Genomic DNA, 22,883 nt, shown 5'->3' with positions numbered 1-22,883 from the left:
ATTTATTGCTTTTATATCCTTTTGCAAATTTCGGGCTGAAACAAGCCAGTTCAAGAAATGTTTACATTCTTATCATCAAATGTGCAAGATGGCGGCACATCCACCTTAATTTACAAGCATATATTTTCTGACTTACCATGTTGCGTTTAAACTATAAATTAAATGCGAAATCAAGTAATCTGTACGCTGCAATCAGACGCTGGTAATTGGGGGTAGCGAAACGATTTCATGTCCATCCATCCTTTTAAAATAAACCGGTTGTTGCAATGCTTTCAATAGACAGAATCAATTAATTATCGTTGGAACCTGGTCAACCGTTTGTGACGTTCAACAAGCGTACATACCCCAAAGCCATATGCGAGAAAGCATACAATGTAACGACAACTGCGGTCTATTCATACAATACCGTTGTCTAGAATATTGAAACGCTGTGGGACCTAACGCAGAAAAATTGGGGGTAGCGAAACGATTTCATGTCCATCCATCCTTTTAAAATAAACCGGTTGTTGCAATGCTTTCAATAGACAGAATCAATTAATTATCGTTGGAACCTGGTCAACCGTTTGTGACGTTCAACAAGCGTACATACCCCAAAGCCATATGCGAGAAAGCATACAATGTAACGACAACTGCGGTCTATTCATACAATACCGTTGTCTAGAATATTGAAACGCTGTGGGACCTAACGCAGAAAAACAAACAATGGTATACAACGTAAATCGTACCACTGACGTTACAGATCGATTTCAATGGGTAGGCAAAAGATTTAAAATATGGGTTAGAATTGTACACAGGTTGTGTTTTTCGATAAGTCTAGATTTAATGTTAACAATGCAAAGGAATGATGTGAATATTACCATCGTTTACATGAACATCATGAACGCGAGTGATTTGGAGGGGGGGGGGTGTCATGGTCTTGGTGTCATTAACCATACTTTCAAACAAACGGCATTAACGTATTTGGTTGATCCGTTATGTTCCAAGACTTAGATCATTTAGATGCGAACGAGCATTTGTAAAACTATATGGGGAAGCGCACTTACAGCCACCTGCCTTATCCTCAGACAGACGCGGGCAATTTAATGTGCCATATATTAAATGTTGCTTAAATTTTCGCGGCAGTATCCCTCTATAACTATAAACATGAAGTCATTTTAATTGTAGATGTCACCAAGGAACGTTATTGTTATTTTAAAAACGTCTGAAGATTTTATGAAAACGCTAACGTTTTACTGTGTTGTCTTTCAATTTTTTTGATTTTCGTTATGTGAAAGCGGACACGGTGATTCTTTTGGATTTAATTAATAATATATATGGGGATATTTTTCGCCTTATTAAATTATGTTTTATTCGTTTATTTTTTTTTTCTTGATTTTCAGATAAGTGGATTTTTCTTTTATCATGAGGGGGTCTTGCATACTTCATATCTTTTACGACAATGCTCCCATGCACTTCATTCGGACAATTTCCGTGTGACGATACGCGCAATGAACATCTGTCGTATACTGGAACTTTACCGATATGGCTGCCTTGATAGTACTCGTGATTTTCATTGTGCAAGCAATTGCAGAGAAACGGATTTTACTGAATGATCCAGATTTACTCCAGTCTCAGATTCATGCGCTTGAGAGAAAAGTGGAGGATGTAGTTGGTAAATACACCGACATGTCCGTTAAATACGCTGATCTATCAACCAAATACAACGACATATCCACCAAAAACAACGACTTGTCTACCAAATACACTGACTTAACTACCAAATACAACGACCAGTCAATCAAGTACTTCGACCTGTCGGCCAAATACAACACTTTGCTGACCAAATCTAATGGTTTGTACGACCCACATTGTAGATAGTTAAGTTGCAATTATAGAGTCATCTAAACTTTTATTTTTTTAATATAAAATAGCATTTCGATTGCTTGTGTTGAAATGTTTAAAATTGATAGGAACAAAAGAGTACTTTAGAATAAAGCATTTTGTATTTTGGTCAAAATGCCTGTAAACATTTTCCTAAAAATTACTCAGCATATGTAGTGCACAGTTTAATGAATCTTTGTAGTTGGTGGACTATTCATACGATGGGGACGAAAGGATTGTCCTGGAAACAACACAGAACTAGTTTACTCTGGTAAGTTTGTAGACCCACAAGGGTGGAGGTGGCAGAAAAGCCGATTTGAATAACGTATCATAAAATGAGAAAAGTAAACGCCATAAAAAGACACAACAACGCGGAGAAATATAGGTCGAATAGAAACCGGCACAATGTTACGGCGTTTGCAACGCACACCTGTATTTCAACTAATTGACATGTAAAGGGGGTGGTCGTGACCAGACTTCTTTATGTAAAGCTTTATAAAAGTATTCCAATTTTATATCAAAAATATTAGAAATATTCGTTTTACTAAATAAAGGTTTATTATTTACTTAATTTGTTGATATTTCAGCACCCTAGACATTATTTTCAATCGATGGGGGGGTCGTTTCATCCATCTGACACAAACCTCATATTGCACGACCTTTTATTGCATAAAACTTCACCACATTGAAAATGTAATAGTGATAATGATTCCCAACAATTACCAATGCAGTATGTTAAAGCTTAGTAAGTAAAAAATGCATCTATTTTTTAACGTTTGAGTTCCAATATATTCTAAGAAATTAAATTTTTGTGGGATCATGGCATGTTTCGTGATGAATTAATTTTTTCAGTTAAATAGGTACAAGAGTTTGTGGAATTAATTGTATGATAAGTGCAAAAGCGTTACAATTTCCTTATAACACGCTGTTTATAAATAGCAATGTAGGTGAATTTTTCCTAACACAAAAATCAACAATTAACAGATAAAAAATTCCATCTGAAGAGTTATAAACTATTCCTAAATAAGAACTGTTTGGCCGAGCCGTCAACTTTTCTTCTATGTTATACATTTTTTCTAATTTTAATGCTGAAAATTTCTGCGTAAAATGGCTACTGGTTTTATTTTTTTCTAATCCAGCCAATTTGATTTATGAAACCATACTGGTTTTCACGTGGCAAAATTTAAAATTTACAATTCGACCACGCTGACAAAAGAATACAGTAGTTGTAGCTGAATATAATTCCAGTATAATACAAATGAATACGATAAACTTACCTTGACTAGAAATGCAGTTACCAAGAGCCTAAAACCTACTTCGCCATTGGCCTGTCAGACTGAGCCACGCCTGATACCTGGAAAACATGCGCTACCTCTTATATAGCAACACTGATTTTTAAAAATGCCCGAAACAAGGGACCTCCATGCAGGATAATGTACACAACTCTACCTGTACAAAATCGAGGCTCAAAACGGGATGAAACATCAAATAAGTTCAAACTTAATTGTGACACTGTAATGATGTCCTTTTTGGACTTTGTGGTGGTGTTAGCGAAAACGTCAAACAGTAAAAAAAAAAACAGAAATTTTATTAAACCAAAAATGAAATTAAAATAATAGAATATGAAGATACTCACACTCACAAACACACACCCGCATTCTGACTAAGAACGAAACATAATTTTAAATTGTAAATCAAATAATAGTGGCAATGAAATAATAATGGACTAACTTTTAACACATTCAGTTGTCAGTATCTATATGAAACACATTAATGCTAAAAATACCAGCTAAATAAAGCTATCACTAGCTTTTGTTATATATCATTCAATCATTCAATAGAATTGAAAGTTTGGCTTCAAACATTTTTTCTAATGACCAACCCTGGAATACGCCTCCATTGTATGGGACCCTTATCAAGATAACCTTGAAAAAGACCTAGAACAAGTACAGAGAAGGGCAGCTAGGTTCGTGTACAATGAATACCAAGACGTATCCCCAGGCTGTGTCAGCTCCTTAATGGATAGACTAAAATGGGAGCCTCTTAAAGATCGCCGCTGCAAAGACCGACTCACCATGGCATACAAGATCCGCAATAGATTGGTGGATATTGACCCCTCTAATTATTACAAACCCGGAGATCCAAGGACCAGAGGAGGCCACCGCATATACCAACAGCGCACTCTAAAAGATCAATACAGGTACTCCTTCTTCCCAAGATCAACCAGGGAATGGAACACTCTGCCGGAAAAAGCCACAACAGCAGCTGCACTAGAAGAGTTTAAGGCCAGCCTTACCATCCTGCCAGAGGCCTTGACAGGAGCTTCACACACCTAATACTCCTTTGACCCCAGATGTACATAGTTTCATTTTGTAAATAATTTTCTTGTAAATAGTTTTTATTAAGTGAGGAGGGAATGCCTCATGATTTAACGAGCAAGAGTCATTTATACACTCAAGAAGAGTCCGACTCTGTACTGAAAGAAGAAGAAGAAGAAATAATTGCAACAGCCATCCTAAAATCAGTCACCACTGGGCCTCCATAACACACAAAACCTGTAAACAGAATGTCCTGTCTCCAGTCCCGGACTTGAAGGTCTCTCGTTGGAGGACTATCCTTACAGTACCTCCTAACAATAAACTTCATCAAACTCGAGCTCGCGTGCGTACCACTTGCGTCACACTCTGCTTTGTTAATGGTTGTCGGTCCCAGTCCTGACCAACATATGCTACGCTAAGCCTTCAACTGACGTTCACCATTGACAAATCGACTTTAACGATATAACTTTCCCTTCACTGAAACATTACCTATTCTAAAACCTATAGACATATTTACTAATACAACGAAACTAAAAAAGACCACACCCCCGTAAATACACCATGAAACTGAACAAACAAAATATATACAAAAACTTACCGGCTGGAAAAAAGCAAATGCCCAAACAGATTTACAGTATTTTCTGGCTGTCAGTCTATCAGACTAACTTCTGGAATTCGCCAAATTGTATGTACAAACTGAGGACAAATTCAACAACGTGGCCGCACACTTGACAAGCAGCCACGACTCTAACTCAGCAAACCAGTTATGCTGAAAATAGTTCTGATACAGAACACTCTCGATTTAGAAATATGGAACACATCTTAGTCTAAAATTACAACTATTTACACAAACAAATTCAAAATTGAAATAAATTAAATTCAACTTCATCACAGACACTAATATAATGCCTAAATTTGCTTCAACTCTAGAATCTGCTCTTTGTCGTAAAGACTTTTAACAATATTTACTCAAAACTTCAAGTTTAATGACACTGTCACTTGGGCATATTAAATTAAATTTGTGTTCTATTTCAGGACATCTACTCTTAGACTAATTCCCTGTGCCTTTTATGATTGTGTGTATTTTAAATGAAACTGTGAATATTATAAAATATTTACCATTAAAATCATGAAGGTCTCCTTTTATCAAGCGTTCACAATTTTTGGTCCCTGGAACTAGGGTAGACCTATAGATAATCAGATATTTTCCTCCGAGATTTTCTCATACATCGTTTAAATTCTGTTAAAGAAAGTGTGCTTTATATTCCCTTCATGCTTGTATGAAACATGGAAGAAAATATTCTTTTGCTTAATTGATATCAAGAAAATTTGTCCGATTCTCAGCAGTTTCTACGTAATATGTGTATTTTAACTTGAGACCAGCGTGATTCTCAACTAGTTATGATGCAAGAAATAGATCGTTACATCCTATCGAAAGGTCTATATGAGAATGCTCTAATTTGAGGTTTTCGAAAATCTGAAGAAAAAATATGTGGATGGGTGTATTTGGATACTTTATGCATCATCTTTCATTTCCCAGGGTTTGCTGGAGGTTCTTGGTACGACCACACCGGAGCCGCAGCAGAATTCGTATGTCTACCACGAGACCCAGACCTAACTACAAAGTTTTCTTCTGCTTATGCTTATATTTATGGATCAGAATACGACACTGCTGAGTTTGGCCATGCCGACGGTGACGACCTTCCCTGTAGTGTCTGTCGTAGCACGGTTCAGTCAAGCGTTCTGATGATTCCTGGTAAATCATCTTGTTACGATGGCTGGACTATGCAGTATCATGGGGATCTTGTAGCGGGTGCTTACTCACAAAAGGCTGCTACCCAGTATATTTGTTTGGATGAGCATCCTGAAGACTTGACTGCAGGACAAGATAACCACAACGGAAAACTGTTTTACCCTGTACTGGCATCGTGTGGATCCTTAGCCTGTCCACCTTATCGCAACGGCAAATACTTAACGTGTGTTGTCTGTACCAAATAAAACAAGTAAATGTAAATTTAAAAAAGTGTCAGGCTATATTATGTTTTTTTTATCCTACGCATGCCTTTTGTAATGGTATAAATCAAATGGTTCACATAATTATGATAGTAGACTGGTTGGTGAATCTTACTATAAATTAAATGTATCTAAATGAAATACTTACTTTAATCCACTCGCCGATGTCAATTTCAATTACAGAAACAATTTGTATTATAGTCAAGAATTAAAAATTCCACAACCAATCAGAAACTCATTCTAATAACTTTTTTTTGTCTAAGACCTTGAATGTCAGAAACTACATCATATTAAAAAAACAGTCTAAGCGCTTACGTTGCATATCGATACCTGAGCGATAACAAGAGAATGTAAGATAGTAAAGTATACTAGATTAATTAACATATTATTAACGTTGTCTGATTGAAAATGATTAGAGTTACTTTATATAGCTGAAACGTAAAGAAAGAGCAACATGCTCCTTGCCAAAACTAACCCTATATTAGTATTAATTTGTCTGCAATGTGGTATATCGATTATCAAATTTATTTGAACACAAAAAAAGTCCAGTTTAAATGAGAAAAAAGAGACTTAATAGCAACCTCCTTCATTAAGATATATTAAGATATAAATCCAAGATATTGGCAAATTCAATCACATATTCAAAGTAATTATATTATTAGCGTGGATAATCCCTTATGCTAATGCAAGTGATAAAATATGTATGTTTAATATACATTTCATCAAATCGGTTTATGCAGTTTTATCCTAGATTGTAATCATTTTACAAATAGAACATATTAAGCAATACTAGAACGTTTTATATCAACACGTACACTTATTAGAAATAAATGTTTTGTCAAGGGTTTTAACCTATCTTATAAAGAAAACTCAGCTGCGGTACGGGAGATGGAACGGACGTTTTAACATTAACAGGAGTATTACATATACACATTTGAATGTACAGTTGTATGTACATTTGTCTTTCTATAGATCATTGAATTCTATCTTTTTGTGTTATCTTTTTTAGCTAGTGTCGTAGAAAATTTTAGAAAAGAGGGTATTTTATTCAACTAGTCTTGTGTATATCACTATTGCGTATTAAAACCTGCCTTAATTTTGCTCGTCTTACTTGTTTAAGGGCGTCAATAGGAAAATTAAGCCGGGCAGAATCTTATAGTCTGTCCCAAGATATTTAATTATTTATGCAGCACATTTGGACGATTTTTGATAAAAATACACATACCTGTGAAAGAAGTGCATTAGAAATAGTTGAAAGGGATAATTTCCATCTTTCACACGGAAAAATTCACAGGAATAAAAACAGATTCCTTACCGAAATTTATAATGGGGAATGTTTACATCTTTTCTCCATTTGGAATACACTTGGAATACATCGCGAAACTTTTCAGCGTTATCATCCGGGCTTGCTGCAATACGAAATCCTAGTAGACATCACTTTTTTAGCATTGTATTGAAACCTGATATGCTAACAGGAGCGTTTCGACTGAGAAATCTTGGAAATTTTTCATACTTTTGAATGGTCATCGTTTGAACCCTGAGGTATTTATAAATATCAACCAATTAAGCAAAATCTGTATTCAGAATATATTGGGACAGACTATAGCAGATATCTGGACCGATAAAGCAACTTTGTCCAACATTTCATACTAAATCAAAATAAAAAAAGGGAGAAAGAAACTCTTCAAACGTGGTTTGTTCTAAATATTACCTTTTTCATAAATTCTTTAACATGATTTGTTGCATTGAATTTGTTTATACTACATTAACTTGATATTGAAAAGTAAAACGAAAGTTGTCATGACAGTAAAATATCGGATCAATAAATCTTGTTATCTATGTTCAATTCGTCAAAATTTCATAATGTTTGTTGTGTAAATCATTCATTTTATATGCGTAAAAAATCTAATCAAATGCATCAGTGTTCACATCTATATCAGCTTTTAATTAATCCTTAATCTATTTTCACTGCTATATTATTTGTTAGTCAAAAGCTATACAGCTTATAGACATACAACACAAATGATATACTAATTAACATATTTTACACAGGTCAATTGAAAAAAGGAAGCTCACTCGTGAGGTTTTCTGATGACAAAAGCATTCTAAATAAATCTACCTACTAGTAGATGACAACAGTTGAATTAATTTGAAGACAGATGGTTTCATATTCTCAAACATCATATATGATATTTTTCTTTTACTGAAATTCAAATTCAAATGACAAATAACTGGTGTAACATTATTCTCAGAAAAAAAATGATTTATAAGACATGCCTGACTTGTTATTACATAAAACTTAATCAATACCATGAAAAATTAATTGTTTGAAATTCACAAAAGATGACAATATTTTATTTTCTAATTATAGTAGGTATTTTGAGTGCCCCAATCAATCAATCAATATATATATATATATATATATATATATATATATATATATATATATATATATATATATATATATATATATATATATATTTAGGAATAATAATCAAGTATATTTAAAACTATAACATTGCTGAGGTTATGTAAGGCAGTCGTTTGCCAGTGCACTTTAGTAGGCGACTTTCGTGTAAAGATTACGAATGTGAACAGCTGCACTTTATACTTAGTACATAATGTAGCAGCAATGGCGGCCTCGATTTTTCTAATAATATTTATCGTACAAGCGATTGCAGAGAAAAGAATTTTACTGAACGATCCTGCATTACTTCAGTCTCAGATTCATGCGTTAGAGAGTAAAGTGGAGGATGTTGCGACTAAGAACTCTGATCTGTTCACCAAGTACACTGAACAATCTGGCAAATACACCGAGTTGTCGACAAAGTACAATGATCAGTCCATCCAATTCACGGATTTGTCGACCAAATTCACCGATCTGTCCACCAAATACAACACTCTGATGACTAATAGCAATGGTTTGTTTACTTTACCAGCGACAATATGTTTATTCTTAAGATTGTTATTATCATTAACATTATAATAATTACATTAATTGTATAGCTGTGTTGCGGTATTAATATTCTTTCCCAAGAATCGTATTGATATGATTATTTAAAACTTTATCTTTTGCGAATGTTTCATATTAAATATATTGATAGCATATGAATTACGTATTTACCAATACTCTTTAAAATTGGCAATTAATAATTGGATGATTTGAGATTTGCTTTTTTAGATATCAGTTGCTTGCGATATATTTTAAAAAGTCAAACAAAAGCAACCCCAGCGTAAATGACGCGTTGATTTTAGTTGATAATTATCTTAAGAATTTTCTTTCTTGACATTGTTTTTCACTTGAATGCATCCTTCATTCACAACTAATCGTTTGACAAATCTCTTTATATTTACTTTAATTATGCATATACGTCTTTTATCTAAAGCTGGTGGAGTATTCATAAGATGGGAACGGAAAGATTGTCCTGGAAACAACACAGAGCTGGTTTATTCAGGTATGAATATGCTTCGAAATTCTCTGTAAAAAGTATATGAAGTCAAAATACATTTATTTAGCAACTTCCATCAACCTTTTCCAATGTCAACTACAAACGTTTCAATATGTATTTATTTCAATGTATAGAGTCAACCAAATATGAAGTGTGCGGAGCTTTAGCTTGTCCACCATATCACAATGACAGATACTTAACTTGTGTTGTTTGTACCAAATAATCAGGTTGGTTAAATCATAACAAGTACAAAATGCCATTGTAATTGATATCGTTTTTTTATTTCTACTTGAAATAGTAAAAACCGAAATAATTCAATTTTATAATACTGGTATGAACCGTTCAGAAAATCCATACACCCCATACCATGACATACTTACATAACGTCTGGAGCCTGTGGTTATATATTTAAAAAAAAAAGACATCCTTCCTTTGATGTTTTGTCTCTGTCCGATACACAAAAAAAATTTCAAGTCTAACTTATTTGTGGTTCAAAACTCAAGACTATAAAACATGATTATAAAAAATGATGAATTATATGGAATTCAGAACAATTTTTGACTTGTTCTTCACTGATATGGACAGTAACAATCTATACTAACATGATGGTCTTCAGAATGAAGAAGAGAACGTGGACGAAAACAACATGGTACCCCAAAGTCGAAACGGTTAGGGCGGATGCTGGATTGCGGTCGAGGGTGATAGCAAGAAGAGCTATAGAGAGAGAGACGTTATGAGAGGGTCATTGATTTTTCATCTTTTTCCCAGTTTACAGTACTGTTATGCTTTTTCATAAATAGCTAATTTTCGCTTTTTCTACTGAATCTGCCAATTAGATGTATTTTATTCGGAATCCATATAAGCTAGAATCAAATATACTAGAAGTAATTTACAATAAGTCTTATTTTTAGCAGGGCTTTGCTGAAAGCAGAATCCTGGCAGTAGGCAGGCAAATCGCCAATGTTACTATAAATAGCACAACTTCAAAAGGACAGCGTCAAAGTAAAAGTTCCTGCTAAACCAAATAGCCACAAAGAGCTACCCTACTTTTGTCAAATCTTTTAAGATTTTTTTCAAATAAATTTAGCAAGGAAATTTATTTGTTTTAATAAACACAACTACTGCATCTTTGGAACAAACATTCTGAAATCCTTAAACCACTTTACATAGAGTTGGAATTCGGCTGCAAATCTAAAAAAAAAATGGGGATTGCTTTGAAAAAGGCTTGTTTTAAAATTAAATGTACAATAATTTTTCTACCAGTCAGACATATTTACGTATGATTACCCTTAAAAAAATCAGTCACTCTTTGACGCATTGCCAACGTTAAGGGTTCTCCACACACCTGGAAAAAGTTCGGCATACAAACCTGTACTTCTTAATTACTTGAGATATTGATTTCTAGCAAGTGTTTGACTTGAAGGGGGAAAAATCATTTTTTTTGGGGGGGGGGGGGGGGGGCACAGGGCGAAAAACCATCTTTAAGCAAGTCCTTAAAGGTGGCTTAAAGGTGACTTAAAGGAGCTTAAAGGCTATACAACCTTTAAGCCGCCTTTAAGTCACCTTTAAGCAAGTGCTTATAGGTCCTTAATGTCCAAACTTCTTTAAGCCACCTTTAAGCCATCTTTAAGCATCTTTAAGTGGCATTTACGCTCTCTTTACACTGCCTTTACACTGTCTTTAAGTGGCCTTTAAGTCAATATTGATCAAGCTGAACAATAAAAACATATATTAAATGCAAAAGCTCTTTTATAGAGATGGGAGGGGGTCATCCGAGTGATAACATAATTTCCAAGGAAGGGGGGGGGGTGTGTTCCAGACGGTTTTAATCGTCGCTCCATTAAACACAGATCGCTATCATCAGCACCGCTCCGCTGGACACAGATTGCCGTTATAAAATTCTTTAAAATTTTTTGGGGGTTTCAAAATTATTGTAGGGATGAGCGCAGTCTCTGTATCTTAATATGTGCAAAAAACTAATTAAAGTATGTTTGTTTCCTATTATAAATTAATCGGTGAAAAAACTCTCTCTCTCTCTCTCTCTCTCTCTCTCTCTCTCTCTCTCTCTCTCTCTCTCTCTCTCTCTCTCTCTCTCTGTTCCTCCGGTTATTAAACAAAATAAAGATAATGAACCAAAAATGCATGATTTAATTTGATAATCGGTTTAAGGTTTGTATTTTTTTTTCAATTTTCATTATTTCTAATTCTAGATCTGCTAGATACATGTTAAAAGATGAAAAGACTCTCAACTGCCTTTGTTATATCGGGCAGGATATTACTGCTTTGTTTGTCTAGACATAGTTTTGTTCGTTTGTGTATATCTAATTAGAGTCTATTGTTTGTCCAACTTAAGAAAACCCCTGGAACTAACACAGAATATACAAGATATACACAACAGTTGTGTCGCGTGCCCAGGTGCATGTTTGTGTATATCTAATTAAAGTCTATTGTTTGTCCAACTTAAGAAAACCCCTGGAACTAACACAGAATATACAAGATATACACAACAGGTGTGTCGTGTGCCCAGGTGCACGTCAGGGTTTCTAAAGGCGTTGAATCTTAGTATGTACGAGTATACGATAAGTCAAGTGAATAAAAGTTAATTTACATTTGTAATTCATTTTCAAAGTATTATTTCCTAGCTCTGGGTTTCAAAGATGTTACGTCTACAAATTAACGATACATGTATGTAAGAGTAAAATCTTGAGGCTAATTAATTAATGTACCGGTGGTCATAAATAGGGGTTGATTATTTAAATATATGTATAAGGGTAAATATGTCAAATATACCCGGCCTGGCACATCATACAATTGTAAATACAAGTCATTTGCAATTGCCACATGCAGTAAATACGTCACCGGTAATTGGTAATTTTGTTTGTTATAGAATTGATAGTTTAAAAACCATGTACATACAATTACATGTAAATATTTAAACATATTGGAACGGCACCGCGATCATGAAAACCGGGAAATTGCGGGAAATTGAACAAATACCCTAATAGTATCAATGCATTTCATAAAAGAAATGATTTCATTTTCTTTCTTACATTTTTATAGCTATAAATTAGATGAACGTATATCTACTCGGTTTAAATTTATTAACTAAGAAAGCCTTCTATAGTGAACCTAACGGTTTCCATTTAGGTATAATATATTTCTGTTCACTGAAGACCAAGTTCCGTATTTCATTCTAAATACACGCATGCATGTAATTTATAAATTAGATATAATTGATTGTTACAAACTGAATGGTTTGTCAAAATCTTTTCAAGTAAACACATTCAATACAGTGATTCAATATCCACTGATATATAGGATATAAAAACGCTCAAGTTAAATAAATTGCCGTAGCGCAGAGGAAGTGTGGTGATGCTAGTACACTAAGGGTCCCGGGTTCAACTCTCGCCGTGGCCGGTTTTTTTTGTGGTTTTTTTTCATTTTTCTTTCTAGAACAAAAACCGTTTTAATACCTTTTCTTTCATAAAGTTTATACATTTTGTTGGAAATTAAGCACAATATTGAAATAAAATTTTTTTAATGGCTTAAAGGTGGCTTAAAGGTAGCTTAAAGGTGGCCTAAAGGTGGCTTAAAGAAGTTTGGACATTAAGGACCTATAGGTTGTCCTTAAAGGTGGCTTAAAGGTGGCTTAAAGATAGTCTTTAAGCTGCCTTTAAGCCATCTTTACGCTTTCTTTAAGCCATCTTTAAGCAACACATATAGCTTAAAGGTAGCTTAAAGGTGGCTTAAAGATCGTCTTTAAGCTACCTTTAAGCATCTTTAAGCTATCTTTAAGGAGAACTTAAAGATGGTCATTCATCCTGTGGGGGGCAATTTTTATATTGTACCACTGTATGTACTGTCATACAAAAAGTAGAAATCACAGGGATGTCGAGGATCTTTACATGCATGCGGTACCAACATCAACAAATACAGCTGTTGTATTGCAATGTACAAGTGTTGTACACAGCAGATAGACTAAGAAAAATAGAAATGTATTTCCACACTTTTTTCACAATTTTCTATTTATATTTCAAGAGAGAGAGAGAGAGAGAGAGAGAGAGAGAGAGAGGGGGGTATCATTTATAATCCTACCCAATAAACCAACTGCACATCTAAAACCCTGACTAGCTTTCAGTACATCAATACTTTATCTATAATGATCAAGAAAGAATACGCTGGATATTCAATACGAGATATCATAATTAAATTATACAACACGGAAAAATGTAGTTTGAGATAAGGATTCACTGCTCTGTTGCATTCTATCATCAACAAGGGGTCCATGGGCCACATTGCTCAACTTATCAATAATTCTTTTATCATTCTATTTCGAAAATTTTGAATATGAAACTCTCACCAAAATTTCATTTATATTCCAAAATTTGACAATACATCAAACAACTGACCAATCTTTTTGCACTCGGACTCAAAGTATCAAAGATATGATAACTGTAAAATAAACCAAAAAAATAATTAAAAGAGTATTTGTTCTCAAATACTGTTGATCTGAACGCCTTAGATTTAACCAGATTTCCGAAAAGAAAAACTCGGTTGTTGAAATGGAGAAAATGCATGGCGAGCTCCTCCTACAGCTTTCAAGATAAGAAGTTGGGTTTTGTTTGCAGATCAAATTTACATATACATGTATTAGTGCATTTTACTTGGATTTTAAATTTTTAATATTTATGAACAAGAGACCCATGGGCCTTATCGTTCACCTGAGAAACTTCAATGTGGCTTTTGCAATGTATATTCATGTGCTTTATAATTACAGGGCTAATGAAATCATTTTTAATATTCCGGGATTGTTCAATCCAATAACCATCTGAATTCTTAAAAAAAGTGTTAAAATAAGAGCATAACATACAGTGAAATAATTGATCCAAATTACACCTCCTACCCTATATAATCATTAGAGTACCGCCCTAACACCAGAATCTCTGACCCACATGACCATACAAATCACAATTCTGAAAGAGGCACTCTTCCTCATGATAACTATGTACTGTAAGAGTTCACCTGCTTAATATATAATCATGCCAGCAGTTTGACTGCTTAACATCCTGGAGTAAATAAGAAGATTTTTTTTAAAAATTGCATTAATTTTGATGGTTTTAGTCCCACTCCTCTAGCCTCAGAGGCGCAAAGGCCATGAATTTTACAATTTTTTACACCCCTTTACTTATACATAATTGATACTATATGCCAAATTTGATTGAAATTGGTTTAGTGGTACTAGAGAAGGAATCGATGTTTTAACATTTACATGAGTCTTCACTCATTTGAATGTACATTTAACTGTACTTAATATGTTTGTCATTGTAAAGATCGTTAAATTTCTGTACTGTCGTTGGAAATATAAGAAATGTGGGTTTTTTTCTAATTCAATGATTTTCGTGTAAATTACAACGGCGTACTTAAACCCGTAATTTTGCTCCTCTTACTTGTTTAAGAGCGTCAATAGAAAAATTCGGCCGGACAGAATCTTAACAGATATCTAGATCTGTGCCGATGAAAGAATGTTCCTAACATTTCATACTAAATCAAAATGAAAAAAGGAAATAGAAATTCTTCAAACGTGAGCTGTTCTTAATATTACCTCATTTATAGATTCTAAACATGATTTATTGATTTGAATTTGTTTATACTACATGAACTTGATATTGAAAAGTGGATTTCTAACAACTTACAAAAGTTGTCAAAGTAAAATATTAGATCCAAAAATATTTTTACATACGGTACATTGTATGTTCTTATCGTTCAAATCTCATAAGGTTTGTTGTTCAATACAGTCATTTTAAATGCATAAAAAGAAATATTATTAAATGCATCTGTGCTCATATCTGAATCAGTATTTAAATAATCTATAATCTATTTTCACTACTTTATTGTTTCTTAGTCAAAAGTTATACAGCTCATAGACACACAAGACAAATGATATATTAGTAAACATATTTTAAACAGGTTATATGAAAAGGCAAGCTTACACCTGAAGTTTTCTGATGACAAATCCATTCTTGATAAATCAACCTTGATTGCACAATTCTTTTACATTTTGGAATGACAACAGTTGTATTAATATAAAGTCAGTTTGTTATACGGTTTGTTATACTAAAACCTTATATATAAGTTATTTTCTCTTGCTGATATTCAAATATGAATTAATTGTGATACCCCCCCCCATACGGCAATTATGACAATTGACTGGTTAACATTATTCTCAGAAAAAATTATTAAAAAAAAAAAGACATGCCTATCTCGTTATTGCATGAAAACTTAATTAATGCCATGAAAACTAAATTGTTTAAATTAAAAAATATGACAATATGTCTATAGTTTCCTAATTAAAGTATAGAAGGTAATATAGCTTAGTGCCTTTATCAATATGTTCTCTTATCGGAATAATAATAAGGCGACTTTCGTGTAAATATAACGAATGTGAACAGGTGCACTTTATACTTAGTAGCAGCAATGGTGGCCTCGATTTTTCTACTAATATTTATCGTACAAGCGATTGCAGAGAAAAGGATTTTACTGAACGATCCTGCATTACTTCAGTCTCAGATTCATGCGTTAGAGAGTAAAGTGGAGGATGTTGTGACTAAGAACTCTGATCTGTCGGCCAAATACAAAGACCTGTCCACTAAATACACCGACCTGTCCACTAAATACACCGATTTGTCCACCAAGTACACTGAACAGTCTGGCAAATACACCGATTTGTCGACCAAGTACAATGATCAGTCCATCCAATTCACGGATTTGTCGACCAAATTCACCGAACTGTCCACCAAATACAACACTCTTATGACTAATAGCAATGGTTTGTTTACTTTACCAGCGACAATATGTTTATTTTTAAGAATGTTATAATCATTAACATTATAATAATTACATTAATTGTATAGCTGTGTTGCAGTATTAATATTCATTCCCAAGAATCGTAATGATATGTTTATTTAAAACTCAATCTTTTGCGAATGTTTGATGTTAAATGAAATCAGAAAACGTCAATATAAAACGTCAATATAGTGATAGCATATGAATTACGTATTTACTATACTACTATTTAAAATTGACAATTAATAATTGTATGATTTGAGATTTGCTTTTTTAGATATCAGTTGCTTGCGATATATTTTAAAAAGTCAAACAAAAGCAACCCCAGCGTAAATGACGCGTTGATTTTGGTTGATAATTATCTTAAGAATTTTCTTTCTTGACATTGTTTTTCACTTGAATGTGTCCTTTCACTCACAACTAATCGTTTGATAAATCTCTATATATTTACTTTAACTATGCATATACATCTTTTATCTAAAGCTGGTGGAGTATTCATAAGATGGGGACGGAAAGATTGTCCTGGAAACAACACAGAGCTGGTTTATTCAGGTATAAATATGCTTCGAAATTCTCTGTAAAAAGTAAATGAAGTCAAAATACATTTATTTAGCAACTTCCATCAACCTTTTCCAATGTCAACTACAAACGTTTCAATATGTATTTATTTCAATGTATAGAGTCTACCAAATATGAAGAAATATAACAATTTCTATCAGATATATAAACTATTTGATGTTGAATGGCTAGTTGTATTTGTAAGATGAATATAGTCAGGTGGTAGTGTAGATTAGAGTTTGTTCAAATCATGGTCCCCGGAAGTAGGGTTAGGCCACAATGGGGGGATGGATTTTTACATAAGAATGTATAGAGAAAATATTTAAAAATCATCTTCTCAAAACCTAATTGGCCAGAAAAGCTTTAACTTGTGTGGAGACATCTTAAGGTGGTGTAGATTCAATTTTGATTAAATCATGGTCACTGGGGGTAGGGTGGGGCCACAATGGGGGATGGATTTTTACATAAAAATGTATAGAAAAAATATTTAAAAATCTTTTTCTCAAAATATATAGATAAAAATAGAGAAAATCTTTAAAAACTATCTTCTCAAAAACTAATTGGCCAGAAAAGCTTTAACTTGTATGGAGACATCCTCAGGTAGTGTAGATTCAAGTTTGTTTTAATCATGGTCCATAGGGGTAGGGTGGGCCCACAATGGGGGGATTGATTTTTACATAAAAATGTATAGAAAAATATTTAAAAATATTCTTCTCAGAATTCATTAGGGCAGAATAGCTTAAATTGGAGTGGAAGTATCCTCAAATAATGCAGATTCAAGTTTGTTTAAATCATGGTCCCTGGGGGTAGGGCGGAATCCCAATGGGTTTGAATTTTTACATAGGAATACATGTATATAGAGAAAATCTTTAAAAATATTCTGGGAATGTTTTCAGTCCAAAGAAGCAGTAACTGTGAAAACACGGTTTGTGCAGATTACAGTTTAATCAAATTATGATTCCCTAAAGAAAAGTGGGGCCATAAAGTGTGGGGGTGTTTTATAGGTATAGAGAAAAATCTTCTTGCAGGTACAACAACAAAAGGGGCTTGATATGTACCATAAAATATGTGAATAGAAATTGCTAAAAAAAATTAGCAAGATCTACTGTACTTAGCTGTCAAGATATATTGATTTGGATAGTGTAATGCTTATTTGATCAGAGTTAAGGTAATTGTTGCACAGGTGAGCATTGTGGTCCCTGGGCATTTTCTTAACAATAAAATTGCTTGCTACAGCAAAAAAAGCTATAATTCCCTTTTTGACTTTGATCATAATAAATCAGGGTTTGCTGGAGGCTCTTGGCCAGACCACACCGGAGCCGCTGCCGAATTTGTTTGCCTTCCACGAGACCCAGACCTCACCACAAAGTTTACTTCAAGTGGTGCATTTATGTATGGATCAGAATACGACTCTACTGATTTTGGCCATGAAAACGGGAATGACCTTCCCTGCAGCGTGTGTCGAAGCACGGTTCAGCCCAGCGTTCTGATGATTCCTGGTAAATCCTCTTGTTACGATGGCTGGAGCATGCAGTATCACGGGGACCTTGCAGCAGGATATTACTCAAGTCACGCCGCAACCCAGTACATTTGTTTAGACGAACATCCTGAAGCTTTGATTGCAGGACAGCGTAACGACAATGGGAAATTTTTTTACCCAGTAAAAGCAGTGTGCGGAGCTTTAGCTTGTCCACCATATCACAATGACAGATACCTAACGTGTGTTGTTTGTACCAAATAATAAGGGTTGATTAAATTATAACAGGTACAAAACGCCATTGTTATTGATATCGGTTTTTTTAATTTCTACTTGAAATAGTAAAAACCAGAATGGGTCAATTTTATTATACTGGTACAAACCGTTCGGAAAACCCATACACCCCATACCATGATATACTAACATAACGCCTGGTGCCTGTACATGTGGTTATATATATATATTTTTAAAAAACATCCTTTCTATGATGTTTTGTCTCTATCCAATACACAAAAAGATTCAAGTCTAACTTATTTTGGTTCAAAACTCAAGACTATAAAACATGAATATGAAAAATGATGAATTACTAGTATATGTAATTCAGAACAATTTTTGGCTTGTTCTTCACTGATATTGACAGTAACAATCTATACTAACATGATGGTGTTCAGAATGAAGAAGAGAACATGTATGAAAACAACATGGTGCCCCAAATCGAAACGGTTAGGGCGGATACTGGATTGCGGTCGAGGGTGATAGCAAGAAGAGAGAGAGAGAGAGAGAGAGAGAGAGAGAGACGTTATGAGAGGGTCATTGATTTTTCATCTTTTTCCCAGTTTACAGTACTGTTATGCTTTTTTATAAATAGCTAATTTTTGCTTTTTCTACTGAATCTGCCAATTAGATGTATTTTATTCGGAATCCATATAAGCTAGAACCAAATATACTAGAATTAATTTACAATAAGTCTTATTTTTAGCAGGGTTTTGCTGAAAGCAGAATCCTGGCAGTAGGCAGGCCAATCGTCAATGTTACTATAAATAGCACAACTTCAAAAGGCCAGCGTCAAAGTAAAAGTTCCTGCTAAACCAAATAGCCACAAAGAGCAACTCTACTTTTGTCAAATCTTTTAAGATTTTTTTTTTTTTTTGGGGGGGGGGGCAATTTTTATATTGTACCACTGTACGTACTGTCATAAAAAAAGTAGAATTCTAAGGGGTGTCAATGATCTTTACATGCATGCGGTACCAACATCAACAAATGCAGCTGTTGTATTGCAATGTACAAGTGTTGTACACAGCAGATAGACTAAGAAAAATAGAAATGTATTTCCACACATTTTTCACAATTTTCTATTTATATTTCAGGAGAGAGAGAGAGAGAGAGAGAGAGAGAGAGAGAGAAAGAGAGATGTATCATTTATAATCCTACCCAATAAGCCAACTGCACATCTAAAAGCCTGACTAGCTTTCGGTACATCAATACTTTATCTATAATAATCAAGAAAGGATACGCGGAGTATTCAATACGAGACATCATAACTAAATTATACTACACGGAAAATGTAGTTTGAGATAAGGATTCACTGCTCTGTTGCATTTCATCATCAACAAGGGGCCCATGGGCCACATTGCTCAACTTATCAATAATTCTTTTATCATTCTATTTCGAAAATTTTGAATATGAAACTCTCTCCAAAATTTTATTTATATTCCAAAATTTGACAATACATCAAACAACTGACCAATCTTTTTGCACTCGGACTCAAAGTATCAAAGATAACATAATTGTAAAATAAACCAAAAAAATAATTATAAGGCTATTTGTTCTCAAATACTGTTGATCTGAACGCCTTAGATTTAACCAGATTTTCGAAAAGAAAAACCCGGTTGTTGAAATGGCGAAAATGCATGGCGAGCTGCTGCCATAAGGGTACCTCTCCTGTACGGATAACTCTTCCTACAGCTTTCAAGATAAGAAGTTGTTTTTTCTGAAGATCAAATTTACATATACATGTATTAGTGCATTTTACTTGAATTTTTAATTTTTAATATTTATGAACAAGAGGCCCATGGGCCTTAACGTTCACCTGAGAAACTTCAATGTGGCTTTTGCGATGTATATTCATGCATTATAATTCCAGGGCTAATGAAATGATTTTTAATATTCCGGGATTGTTCAATACAATAACCGACTGAATTCTAAAAAAAAAATAGTAGCATAGCAAACAGTGAAATAACTGATCAAATCTTTAATTATAAAAACAAAAAAATGGTCCAAATTACACCACCCTATCCTATATAATCATTAGAGCCCTGCCCTAACACTAGAATCCCTGACCCACAGGACCATAAAACTCAAAATTCTGAAAGAGGCACTCTTCCTCATCATAACTATGTACTGTAAGAGTTCATCTGCTTTATATACAATCATGCCAGCAGTTTGACTTCTTAATATCCAGGAGTAAAGAAGAAGATTTTTTAAAAATTGCATTAATTTTGATGATTTTAGCCCCACTCATCAGCCCCAGAGGCCATGAATTTCACAATTTTTTTTACACCCCTTTACTTATACATTGTATATGCTATATGCCAAAGGTTGAAATTGGTTTAGTGGTTCCAGAGAAGAAGCTAATAATGTTCAAAAGTTTTCCATCGAACTGAATGACTCAGGTGACCTAAAAATAACAGCAGCTGAACTTGATCATTTTCTAACAGAATATTGCATAAAGAGTATTCCATTTCTCAGGATAGGTAGTGTTTATCAATTCAGGGTAAACAAATGGATTATGGATAAAGTTCACATTAAAGAAAACCCTTTTTGCTGTCACATCAGCTTTCCGCGTGTTCAATATTGTAATGAATATGAAAAATAACTATCTTGATCTAATCAACATATTTGTTTTGGTGTATACAGCTTCCTTTGGTTAGTGCGAAACACTATGATAGATGTATTTAAACTTGCTGATAGTCTTGATTGTCAAACAGCTTGCTATCAAAAGACCTACAATCACGGCATATGTTAATGAATGAGAACAAATTAAATAATAGAGGGGTTTATTATTATGGTTATTATTAATATGCAAAAACGCAAATTCATATAAAGCTGCAATAATGTATTCTCATCAACTATCTGTCACTGTTTTACATTATCGCGGCTAATAATTGGTGTACATCAGACGATAATATCACTGACCGACATCTAACAGAAAGACATTGGTTTCTACTGGACAAATATTGCAGTCACACAACTCTCACACAATGGACAAACATTGCAGTCACACAACTCTCACACAATTGACAAACATTGCAGTCACACAACTTTCACAAAATGGACAAACACTGTAGTCACACGACTCTCACACACAGCATATCATGGCAAACATTGCAGTCACACAACTTTCACACAATGGACAAACATTGAAGTCACACAACTCTCACACAATTGACAAACATTGCAGTCACACAACTTTCACACACAGCTTATCATGAAAAACATTGCAGTCACACAACTTTCACACACAGCATATCACGACAAACATTGCAGTCTGACAACTCTCACACAATGGACAAAATTGAAGTCACACAACTTTCACACAATGGACAAAAATTGCAGTCGCACAACCCTCACACACAGCTTATCATGACAAACATTGCAGTCACACAACTCTCACACACAGCTTATCATGACAAAAATTGCAGTCGCACAACCCTCATACACAGCTTATCATGGCCTCAGTTGATACTGCCAAAACATGTGGAACAAGAAGTAACTGCATAAAGTAAATGTACTAGATAAATAAGCATATTATAAACGTTGGGTGATTGAGAATATTTAGTGTTTAGTGTTACTATTGCTGAAATGTAAAGTAAGAGTAATGTGCTCCATGCCAAAACTAATGTTAGTTTGTAATAATTTTTCCGTAGTATGATGTATCCATTATATCATTTATTTGAAAAAAAAACGCAGATTTTCAGTTTAAATGAGAAAAAAATTGATATGGAAGCATGCTCCTATATTAAGGTAGTCCATCCATAACTAGGGCGTATTTAACAATTTTGATTGATTTATACTACATCAAAAACGAATTTTAATGTTATTATGAGGCTGACAAAAAACAAACAGTAGTCTGCCCTTTAGGAAAATTTAAAAACAAATCATTTGTACGGTAAATTATGAATTATTTAAGCATATTCAAAGAAAGGGAAAGCTTTTGCAGCTTCTGACCAAGAGAAATGTTTGAAAATTACTTGTACTAAAAAATTAAATTTAAAAATGCATTTTCCCCATAGACTTTAATGTTAACTTCAACATATGATAAATTTGTTAATATTCATTTTTTTTTTAAATTTCTGAAATGAATCT

At 33.9% G+C, this 22,883-nt stretch overlaps 2 protein-coding genes across 2 annotated transcripts; both read left to right on the top strand.

The window, feature by feature from the left end:
• Window positions 1–1,520: 1,520 nt before the first annotated feature.
• Window positions 1,521–6,203, top strand: LOC128160427 (short-chain collagen C4-like). Its single transcript, XM_052823744.1, has 3 exons — window positions 1,521–1,831; window positions 2,063–2,131; window positions 5,719–6,203. Exons 1-3 carry the CDS (start codon window positions 1,522–1,524, stop codon window positions 6,174–6,176), a joined length of 837 nt encoding a protein of 278 aa, XP_052679704.1. The 5' UTR covers window position 1,521; the 3' UTR covers window positions 6,177–6,203.
• A 9,876-nt stretch (window positions 6,204–16,079) lies between these two features.
• On the top strand, window positions 16,080–18,783 carry LOC128160363 (short-chain collagen C4-like). The gene is made up of 3 exons (XM_052823671.1): window positions 16,080–16,466; window positions 16,967–17,035; window positions 18,325–18,783. The coding sequence occupies exons 1-3, from the start codon at window positions 16,115–16,117 to the stop codon at window positions 18,780–18,782; spliced, it is 879 nt and encodes a 292-aa protein (XP_052679631.1). The 5' UTR covers window positions 16,080–16,114; the 3' UTR covers window position 18,783.
• Window positions 18,784–22,883: the final 4,100 nt, after the last annotated feature.

This window comes from Crassostrea angulata, chromosome 8, assembly GCF_025612915.1.
Source record: "Crassostrea angulata isolate pt1a10 chromosome 8, ASM2561291v2, whole genome shotgun sequence".
NCBI lineage: Eukaryota > Metazoa > Mollusca > Bivalvia > Ostreida > Ostreidae > Magallana > Magallana angulata.
This window is presented reverse-complemented; position numbering and strand designations above follow the sequence as displayed.